This window comes from Sarcophilus harrisii, chromosome 1 (assembly GCF_902635505.1).
Source record: "Sarcophilus harrisii chromosome 1, mSarHar1.11, whole genome shotgun sequence".
NCBI classification, from domain to species: Eukaryota; Metazoa; Chordata; class Mammalia; order Dasyuromorphia; family Dasyuridae; genus Sarcophilus; species Sarcophilus harrisii.
In genome coordinates, this window is record NC_045426.1 from 430059195 (window position 1) to 430070720 (window position 11526).

Genomic DNA, 11526 nt, shown 5'->3' on the forward strand with positions numbered 1-11526 from the left:
TCTCTTCCCTTCCTTCATCTTCCTTATCATTTCCCTCTCCCACCTATTTTCCATCTATTCATGGCACAAACACATCACAGAAAATACGGAAGTGAAGAAACCTTATACATACATTTTATAAATGGGCAAATGAAGACCCTAAATAGTACATAATGAAGCAGTGTGATATGACAAAAAGAAAATTACATTTGGCATGAGAAAATGTGGATTTACTTTTCATTTCTGCCACGTTACTTAGCTGTATAATTCGGGACTATAAAGTAGAGATAAAATTATACTCCCTGCCTACATGAGGTTGTCTTGTGAATCAAATGTGACAATGTAAGCAACAAATCATAAGGGTGAGAGGAACTGTGACTTAATGCATAGAGAGCAGCCAGAATGATGTGGGTTCAAGTTCTGCCTCTGACACATTCTGGTTGAATAACCTTGGCAAGACAGTTAACCTCTCAAGAGTTCTAGGCAATTTAAAGGCAGTTAGGTGTTGCAGTAGAGAACATTGGCCCTGGAGTCAGAAGGACCTAAGTTCATTCAGATACTATTAGCCAAGTGACCCTGGGCAAATCACTCAAACCCAATGATCTTACAAAAAGGGTTTTTTGAAAGACTTTTAGGCAACATACTAAAATGATAAAGTTAGAGAAGATACCATCCTACATCAGTAATGGGGTTCTTCTCATATAGGAGCTCAGTACACTGATGAAAACTCCAACTACAACTCTCTGTTAAAGTAGAATTTAAATGTCATTTGGGCTTCCATAACTTGCCCAAGATACAGAGCATCCTTACAGCAGCTGCAGGACTCAAGAGTCAGTTTCTGTAATTAATGTCTGCATAAAAGATCCAGGAGAACAGGAGTCTTATTACTCTAATGCTTTTATCTCACATACTCCTCAGAATATTGTTTGGGATAAAGAAGGCATTTAATATTATGTTCAATACAATTATCGATAGACAAACAGAACTTTGGCCCCATTGCCTTAAGGATTATGTATTTTTTGTGCTATGCAAAAATTAACAGACATTACTCTGTAATACAAGGTTCAAATTATGAAATAAAATCATTGTATACTTGCTGAATTAGAGCTAAAATGCTTGATTTTGTTTGAAACATGAATGATCAAGGAAGATTTTTAGTCTTGTATCCAATGGCATTTTCACAAAACTCTGTAATGCATGTATAAGTAAAGTTAACCCATTTTTTGGAAAGAAAAGAAAATGGTCAAAAAAGACTATTCCTTTTTCACTGAATGTGATTTGTCTTAGAATCATAGGAAGTTAGAGGTGGGAGAGTCTTTCAAAATAAATAATACAAATGAGGATCATTCAATGTTCACTTTAGAGATGAAGAACCAGAAGCCTAATAAGGTTGGATCCCATTGCTAGCTTGTAGCACAATCTGGGTTAAAATCCATGAATGTCTCCTGCGTCCTCTAAATTTTTCTACTATGTTGACTATGGTCTTAAGTTCACAGACTCTAAAACCTGAAACTTTAAAATGCATATAATCTCATTTTAAAGTTGAATATACTGAGGGACAAAAGGCAAAATGGCTTTTACAGGGTCACCAGGCAACAAAAGGTGTACCTAGGTGCTAGTAACCAGACCCAAGTCCCAATCCAATCCTCTTTCCAATATCCTTCTTCCTCCCAGTCAAATAAGTTGGTTTACTAGAAGGAAAACACCACTACCATTAACAACTAAACTACAAAAAATTACAAAAAGCCATTTGGCAGAGTAGGTTAGTTTTTATAATATACTCTGATTGTTACATCTCTGTGGGTTCCAGAGTGTTTTGTGACTCAGGGACTGGTAAAAGAGCCATGTTCAGGGCCTTATACAAACCTAGGGAGTAAAAGTGCCTTAAACTTGGGAGAGAGGAAAGGGACCCTCTCAGCATAAAATATCATTGTTTGGGGAGTCCTATCTTCTGGGAGGAAGAGTCTTAGAGATCTGCCAATATCTTCTCCTCATTTTACAGATCAGGAAATTTGAGGCCCAGTGCGAATAAATATTTTTCTCAATGTTAGAGGGAGGATTTGAATACAGCTCTTTTGACTCACAGATAACATTCTATCAGGCAATTAGCATTTATAAGTACCTATTTATGGGCCAGGCACTGTGGATACAAAGAAAGGCAAAATATATTCCACGCATTACTGCTATAAGAAATGATGTGCAGGAGAATTTCAGAAAAAAAACTGGAGACATATATGAATGAATGCAAAGTGAAGTGAGAACATTGTACACAGTAATACTGTACCATGATGATTTGCAAATGACTTAGCTATTCTTGATTTGAGACAATTCCAAGGACTCATGATGAAAAATGCTGTCCACTTTTAGAAGAAGAACTGATGGAATCTGAACAGAGATCAAAGCATATTCTTTTTCACTCTCTGTATTTTTTTCATGTTTTTTTTTAATCTTTGGGTCTGTCTTCCTTTACAACATGATTAAAATACTTAATATGTTTTGCATGATTGAACATGTATAACCTATGTCAAATTGCTTGCTATCTCAGGAAGGAAGGGGTGAAGGAGGGAGAGAGAAAATCTGGAACTCAAAATCCTTTGAAGAAAGTAATATTCAAAGCTGTCTTTTCTTGTAACTTGGGGAAAAATAAAATATTATTTTTTAAAAAAGAAAGATATTTCCTGCTTTTGCAGACATCACAATCTAATGTGTTAGACAATTTGCAAACAATTATATGCAAACAATCTATATTCAGGATAAACTGGAAATCATCCATATAGGAAAGACAGTAGAATAAGAGAAAGTTTCAAGAAGAATGTAGAGTTTTAGTAAGTATAGAGCTCAGTTTTCTGACAAAGGCAGCATTTCTAATTCATTCTTATGTTTTCTATATATCAATATTTTGGCTGGCTAAGAAATGTTTATATTCTCTTTCTTTCTCCAATGCTTAATCTTGGCTAGGCAGATTAAGCACAAGGATAAAGTGGAGAGTTTGCTCCTGTAAGCATTTTGATGAATATGACCAGCCCTAGTAGGCCTTCTCAAGAATCCTTACCCATCATCACTTTGCTGAGAACCCTGTAATTTGCAATTTATTATCTATGCAGAATTAAGCAAGTCACTTCTCCTTCCCAGATTCTAGCTTCCTCGTGTTCAAAATAAGGTGGTTGAGTTAGAAGACCTCAAAAGGAGGCAGTAGATAAAACAACAATTCTGGAGTCAAAGGAGCTGGATTCAAATCCTCCCTCTAACACTGAACAAACAACCTCCTTGGACCTAAATGTCCTCAGTTAACAAATGAGAAGAAGAAATATATGGCTTCTATGGTCCCTTCCAGCTTCAAATGTTGGGATTCAAAAGCAGAAATATTTACATTCTCAAATTTTCTGTATTTATTACAGACTTGGTAAAAAGGATTCCCACTTCCCATAGATTGTGATTGAGGCATCCCTTCTCTTTATTCTCAGAAACCTCAAGCTGAGAACTCTAATTTATAGGTAGCTTTTTAACAGGATAAATCCTCCTGTGTATGGCATACTCTTTAGTTGAGGCTAGATCATATCAGAAGAGGCAAGAACTTGTTTAAACTATTTAGCAATTCAATAGAGTATAGCTTTAGGGTACTTAGAAGTTCTCTAGGGATATAAAATAATTTATTTGGTTTTGAAAGAGACTTAATTTTTATTTTCATGGGTGTTGTCTTGTTCCGTCTGACTCTACGTTTGTCATGTATTATACAGTAAGGTCCCAAACCATAATTTCAGTGAGAATATTTTTAAACTTTATTTCACTCTATCACATTCTTGCCAAAATATATTAAGGAAAGATATTTCTGAAAATTTTTTTGTTAATGTAAACTTTTCTTTTCAACTCAAAAAAGTCATGGAATATATTAAAAAGAACTTCTTTCCTTTTCTCCTCCTCCTCCTCTTCCTTTTTCTCCTTCCTCCTTTTCTTCTTCCTTTTTTATTTTTAAAGATACAAGCTGAAAATGATATCAACTCCTCCTTCAAGGCTCTCAGTGATGCCATCAACCAAATTTCAGAGAAATATATTCTTGAAAGTGCCAATAAGCTCTTTGGAGAGAAGTCTTCAAGATTCAAGGAAGTAAGTGAAATCTATCCAACAGAGAAAGATTCCTAGTTCCCTGGGAGTAAAAAAGGAAGGGGTAGGAAGGAGACATATGATGGCACGTGTTTTAGTTTAGTTTCTTAGCTTATATGGTAGGTGAATTGAGTTCCACAAGGTTCTCTAAGGATGTCTTCTTTCCCTGCCTCCCCTCCCCCATCCCAGTCCCCTTGGCAATGGCAGCTGGTAATTAGAGACTTGTGCCCAAATTGCTCCCTTCTTTTGATTATAGTCATTACACATTAATAGTAAAGGATCCAGTAGAAGGGCATTGTTCTCCCTTAGCTCTAGCTATCTTCTCTCCCATCATACACAAAAAGCCTCCTGTCCCCTTTATATGCCAAGGGTGCAAAGCAGTCAATCAAGAGAAGCAGTTAGAACATGGAGAGAGCCCTGGGCCTGGAGTCAGGAAGAACTGAATTTAAATACTACTAGCTGTATGACTCTGCACAAGTCATTTACCTTCTTTGCCTTAGTTTCTCAATTATAAAAGGAGATAATAATAGCAACTACCTTCCAAGTTTATGACAAATTAGAAAAAATATATAAAACTACTTAGCACAGTACCTGGAATATAATAGGAGCTATATAAATATTATTTCTGTTGTTCTAACCAAAAACAGTGGGTGAGGAATTGATGGGAAAAGGGCAAGGAGATATTTAGATTTCTAAGAAAAAGACCTCACTTCTTAGCATGCTACCTGGTCTTTGCCATTCTCATTTCCAACCAGTTTTAGCAAACATATGTGATACAATCCTCACAGCTCATAACCTTGAAAATAGATCCAGGATTTGCAGTTATATCTCTCGTCTGACAAGATAAAACTTACATATAACTCTTGATATGTTCTTGCTTTTAAGGAATACCTGAGGCTTTGCAAGGAATGTTACTATGCTGAACCACAATCTGTTAACTTCAGAGAAGATGCGAATGAAGCTAGAAAGGAGATCAACTCCTGGGTTGAAACTCAGACAAAAGGTAAGAAAATTCTCATGCTTATGTCCCTCCAGTGAAAAAACTATAACATTGATATTTTTACACATCCTTGATTTTGGCACTCACCCCTTTGACATTTAATTTAGTTCAACAGATTTCTTCCAGGAAAATATAAATTTCTGTAAAGCAAAGGGAGTTTGTTTTTTGCATCTACTCAAGCTTGGTGTCCTGCTCTTAAAGGGGGTTTAATAGGAAGGAAGGAAATAAAGAAGAAAACAAGAATTTATTAAGCATTTATTGATGAGCCAGGCACTGTGCTAAAGGCTACTTTGCCACTTTTACAATTGAAAAATCTTTATTTATAATTTAGATCTTGTTGAATTTAGAAAGTTAACTTCTTGCAAACAAGGTTATTTTGTTCTTTATCATTAGTTTTCTCCCCTCCTAGCAGCAGAAGTTTAATGAATGCACAATTGATTGGTTGAGTTGAAAAACAAAGACAAATTCAGTATTTACTTTTTTTAGTGAATGTGACAGCATACATTTTTTATTCAAAGTCATAATCCTCAAACATTTTCATTTCAGGATTCATTTACACCTTTAAATTACTAAGGATCCCCTCAATAATATATGATATTTTATGATATGAGTTATATCTATTAATATCATCAGAAATGAAAACTGATATATTTAAAGCATTCAATTATTAGTTCATTTAAAATAAAACTATCGTATATTAACATAAATAACATGTTTATTTTTTAATCTATTTTCCAAAACAAAAAAAAAATAATAAGTGAGAAAAGTGGAGTTTTGCATATTTTTGAAAATCTCTTTAATGTTTGGCATAAAAAGAAACACGTTGTTGAATTGTGTCCAACTCTTTGTGACCCCATTAGGGGTTTTTTTGGTAAAGATACTGCAATGGTTTGCAATTTCTTTCTCCAGCTCATCTGATAGACAAAGAAACTGAAGCAAACAGAATTAAGTGACATGCCCAGGGTTGCACAGATAGTGTTTAAGATCACATTCACACTCAGGTCTTCCCAGCTCTAGGCTCATCCCTCTATCTACTTTACCATCTAGCTGTCCAAAAAGAAACACAGTTGCATTATAAAATTTACTTCTATATTTAAACTGCTATAATGTGTTGTTTAGGTTGAAGCTTATGAAGCAATTATGGCTCATACAGATATGTATGGAGGAGCATTTTAATATAAAAATAATATCTCAATATTATTATGAAAATAGTTTTGACCACGTGGAATGAAATGAACACCTATGTGCTTTTGGAATTTGTAAAAAACTGGGTTTATTTACCTTAAAGAAGGGAATGTGAAAAGGTGACAAACTTTTTCAAACAGCATATTAAGGATGAGGAGGAGGAGAAAGATGATAACAACAATGACTTTCCAATTCCACTTAGGATAGAACAAGGGAAAATAGCTTATACCATATTTTGAGTGATTTAGATAAAATATGAGGAAGGAAAATTACAAAAAATAAGCTTAGAATGAATATTTTTAATTTCTACCCTTATTAGGTATTTAGATCCCTGATTAGGTGAGCATTAATTAGTCATCTAATCACTACACTGGTGAGTCATATTTTATTCATTGCATTATAATTCCATAATTCCACTGCCACAGTCAAGGACTTTATTAGTTTACGGTTGATATTTTATCTCTGACATTGGTGCTAAAAGATAAGATTTGTGAAATAAGAGCTGTTCTCTTGAAGGAATTCTCATTTCATCCTTTCTAGGACTCTTGTTCTAATCACAAAAATCTTGGAACAAAACTTTCATTGTAGTTAAAGTTTCTTTTCCAAACTGGATAGAGAAATAAAACCTTTTTTTTTTTTTTTTTCATTTTATCAGGGATTTAAAAAAACTAAAAAAACACAAACAAACCCATATCCTAAAGAGCATTTTTGGTTTCAGGGACTGGTAGAAGAGGAATCTCAGAAGCTTTGCAATATTTAAACACTCTCTTTGAATTTGATGGAAATATTCAAGAGAACACAACTACTTTATCTTCCATCTGCATATTGCAAAAATTTAATATCTACCAATTACCTAGAGAGACAAGATTAGATGACTAAAATTGGATAACAATTCCTGTGCTACCAAAGCAAACCTTTTGATTTCCTTGAGAATTCAACAAATAAATTATATTCAAACTAGGACATCATTGCATACAAAGCTATTGCCTATAATTATCCAGACATAACACCAGTTCATAAAAATTTAAGAACAATTTGTCATGCCCAATACTCAGATTTTGCAAATTACATGGAGTAAAGCTCTTTCAAACCATAAAGATTTAGCAGAAGAAAACAAAAGCACGTAGAAAGAAGATGCAGCACATTTCACCCGCCTAATCCTTTAGGACTGTCTTTTGCTTTTAACCTAAATAAAATAAGTGGGTATACCAGTATTCTTATTTTATTACAAAAGATAGTCATTTTAATTACTTTCATGATAAGATATTAAATACAAAATAATAATGGCAAAAGAGTGATTTGTCCTAGAATTGTTTTTATATGAATTCTAGAAAGAAAGATAAAGAAAATAAAATGGTGATGATTATAATAATTCATTAAAGATATATCCTTTTCTACAGGTAAAATACCAGAACTGTTACCTGAGGGATCTGTGAATGATGAGACCAGGCTGGTCCTAGTAAATGCTGTTTATTTCAAAGGAAAATGGAAAACTCCATTCCAGAATAAAGCAAAGAGACCACAGCCTTTCCGAGTGAACTTGGTATGAGAAAATATGATAAGATTTCACATAACATTATTACAATTTACATAAATATTGGAAAATGAACCAAGGCAAATAGAGAACAATCTAATTAACCCCTAGTTGTATATTCTTGCCTTCTCTGTTAATTCTCTTTGATTTAACTCATGTATCTACATCCCTGAAATGGATCCCCCCAATTTCCTTCCTTCAAAGACAGTTAGGTGCCATATCTTCCATGAAACTATTCATGATCCTTCCAACTGGAAGTAATCTCTCCTTGGAGAATTTTGCTTGATCTCTCTTTTACACTTTTCATAGAGGTTGAAAATAGAAGTGGTCTTTGATATCACCTAGTTCATTCTACAAATTTGACATCTTCTGACATGTTATAATTATTTGAATATATGTCTCATTATTCCTTTTCAAAAGACTATAACTGCCTTGAAGGCAGGATGTTATCTATTAAAAACAAAAGAAAGCAAAACAAAACGTTGGGCTTCTAGTGCTTTTTATATAGTACTTTTTATATGAGATTAATTATGTTTATTGAATTGATTTTAATTTCAATATTCCAAGTGTTATACAATAAGGGTCTACCACCTAATACTAAGTAATGGCAATAAATAAGATATTTTATTTATTCTATGAAAAGCAGAAATGTGTTCCTTTTTAAACCTGAGAATCTTGAGACAACTTCCCCATTTACCATCTCTAACTGACTACCTCTAGTGAGATCATAGTTCTCTTGACATGTGTAATAATGTGCTTCTTTTACATGCCAGTTCAATTTCACATTCCTTTTTATCCAATTTTTTAAATGGACACATTTTGATTTGATACAATAGACACTTCTCAAAAAACACCCAGAAAAATTCCCTTATAAAGAACTCACTTCATTATTATGATTAATAGTACATGTCACTTTTTATTTTTCTAATTCTCTGTTAACAGAAAAACAAGATATGCCCTTTGACCTTAATCATCTGTTACTTGTCACGTTGACTAGAGTTTTGTTGTATCAATATGTCATCTTTATTTACATAGTTGTAGTCTTTGTTCATATGTTCTTTTAACTGTTTTGTTTACATTTTATAATTTTTCCCAACTTCTTCAGAGCTTCTAGTAAAATAATATTTTATTATAAATATGTGGCAAAATTCATTTATCATTCCACAATTTTTTCTCAGCTTTTTGTCATTTCGATTAATAGTTCTGTGGATATTTAGATATTCCCATGAGTCTTTTCTTACCATCATTAGACTCCCTCAAGATGTAAACCCAGTTTTTAAATTATTAAGTTAAATCATATGAACAACTAAATAACTTTTGTTATATAATTATAACTTCCTCCCAGAATGGATAGATTAATTCATAGTTTTACTAGGAATTAATTAGAATTCTCATAGCTTCTCCAACATTGAATTTTTCTATTTTTGCCAACTTGATGTTTTACTATATATTTAAAAAGAACAGCAAGTTGCATATAATAGATTTTCAGTTTTATGTGCAAACATCTTTTTTATGAAAATACTTCTTTTATTATATACATTTAAAATTTAAATAAATAAATTGAAAAGATACTGAGGAAAACAGAAATTAAATGAGTTACGCAGAGTCACAGAAGTAGTAAGTCTCTGAGATCAGATTTGAATTTTTATTGTTCTGACTCCATCACTTGTCTAAGGAAGAACATCTCTTAACTCCATAAGCTTACATCAGGTCCCTAAATATTCTGGACATCAATCAGACTTTCACCAGAAGTAGATAACGAAAAAATGTTTAATGTTATCAAGTGTTTCATTTATATGTCAATTATCAAAAGTTCTTTTTCTTTTTGTTGTGCATCAGACTGAGCGTAAACCTGTACAGATCATGTACCTACAAGATAAGTTGCACATTGGCTACATCAAAGAATTGAAGGCTCAGATTCTGGAACTCCCATATGAGGGTGATGTCAGCATGTTTATCTTGCTTCCTGATGATATTGCCGACTCTTCCACTGGGTTGGAATTGGTAAGGAAATTAAGATTTTTAGCATTAGCTACTAATGATCAAAGTACTTTCTATGAGATGATCACATTTATTTTTAGAAAATCTGTGCAGAGATGTATAAATTGTGCTACATGAAAAAAATGAAACTTTATCTAAAACATTAAATAAATTGCCTTGAAAAATGCTGCAAATTTCATTTTCCTGCAAATATTTTAATAAGGCTATTAAATCTCATTTTCATTCTCATTATATCTAGGATAAAATAATTTCAAGTATAAAAGAAACACATTTTTTAACACTGGAACTAAATGGCTTAAAAAAGCATTGATATGCTTTGTGTTTGTTTTTATTCCTGCAGCTAGAAAGAGAAATGACTTATGAAAAAATTAATCAGTGGATCGAAAATGCCACAATGGAGAGCAATGATGTTCATGTGTTCCTTCCCAAGTTCAAGTTGGAAAAGAATTATGAACTCAAGTCCATCCTGCAGAGCATGGGAATGAAAGATGCTTTTAATATAAGCCAAGCCAATTTTTCAGGAATGTCAGAGAGAAATGATCTCTTTCTATCTGAAGTGTTCCATCAAGCTGCAGTAGAAGTCAATGAAGAGGGCACAGAAGCAGCTGCTGGCACTGGGGGTGTCATGTCAGGGCGAACTGGCCACATTGGACTGCAATTTGTGGCAGATCATCCTTTCCTTTTCTTTATTAGGCATAACAAAACCAATACCATCCTTTTCTTTGGCAGATTCTGCTCCCCCTAAAATAGAAACATTCGATTTCTGCATGGGATCTCATACTATGAGCAGTAAATCTCAAAACTCTTATCTAGCAGTGCAAAAAATCCCAGAGGCTTTTTCCATCATGTAACCATTTCTTTGGGCAAGTTTGATAAGTTAGAAATGGTTAACTGCTGTAATAGAGCAATCAGTTTAATAGAAATGGAAAGGATGATTTGTACACAAAATGGGAAGAACATTGATTTGACTGTTCATCATTAGCTTATTTTAGAATATAATTTTTGTTATGTTATTTATTAATTTATAATATGGTATTTTATAAATATTAATAACCATTTAATCTGTTTATAAAACTAATGAAGCCATAATCTGTCAATAGAAAAACTGGCCTTCTAATAATGCATTCGGTCATTGCTTCCTGCAATAGTGATTGTAAAATATTCCCCCTCCATCAACTCCATGGGAAAGTTAGTATAACAAGAATGTAAAAAAAAAAAACAAAACTTATGAAGGAAAATTAAACCATATGCATACATGTCTCAGAGATGTAATTGAAATGGCAAAGCAAAAATAAATAATGTCATTAAAACTATCTGTTTTTATATGTTCATTAAACCCACAGGCTTTAAGAATGTAACTTTTTCCCCCAAGTTGGTAGACAACAAGTATTTATTAAATCCTTACTACAGTTCAGGTCCAGGCAGCCAGTGGCTGAGAGATAGAGCTGGGTCTGGTGCCAGGAAGACCCAAGTTCAAATCCAGCCTCAAATACTTCCTAGCTGTTCGATCCTGGACAAATCACTTAACCTTAGATTGCCTGACAAAATTAATCTACTGGCTCCATTGGAGAAGTAAATGGCCAATCATTTCAGTACCTTAACCAAGAAAACTCCAAATAGGGTCATGAAGGGTCAGATAATACTGAACAACAATAATAAAATATGCTGGGCACTGTGCTGTGTTTTTTTACAAATATCACTCTTTGTGATTTTCACAGTAACTTTT

General features: G+C 33.3%; 1 protein-coding gene across 4 annotated transcripts in view; it reads left to right on the forward strand.

The window, feature by feature from the left end:
• Nucleotides 1–11113, forward strand: part of SERPINB2 (serpin family B member 2) — a 29186-nt gene extending 18073 nt beyond the window's left edge. For all 4 annotated transcript variants that reach the window (XM_031946187.1, XM_023495937.2, XM_031946186.1 and 1 more), the window contains 5 exons: nt 3955–4083; nt 4966–5083; nt 7666–7808; nt 9639–9803; nt 10141–11113. In XM_031946187.1, the coding sequence (XP_031802047.1) occupies nt 3955–4083; nt 4966–5083; nt 7666–7808; nt 9639–9803; nt 10141–10545 (960 nt within the window). In that variant the 3' untranslated portion in view covers nt 10546–11113. The remainder of the gene's footprint in view (nt 1–3954; nt 4084–4965; nt 5084–7665; nt 7809–9638; nt 9804–10140) is intronic.
• The last annotated feature ends 413 nt before the right edge of the window (nt 11114–11526 follow it).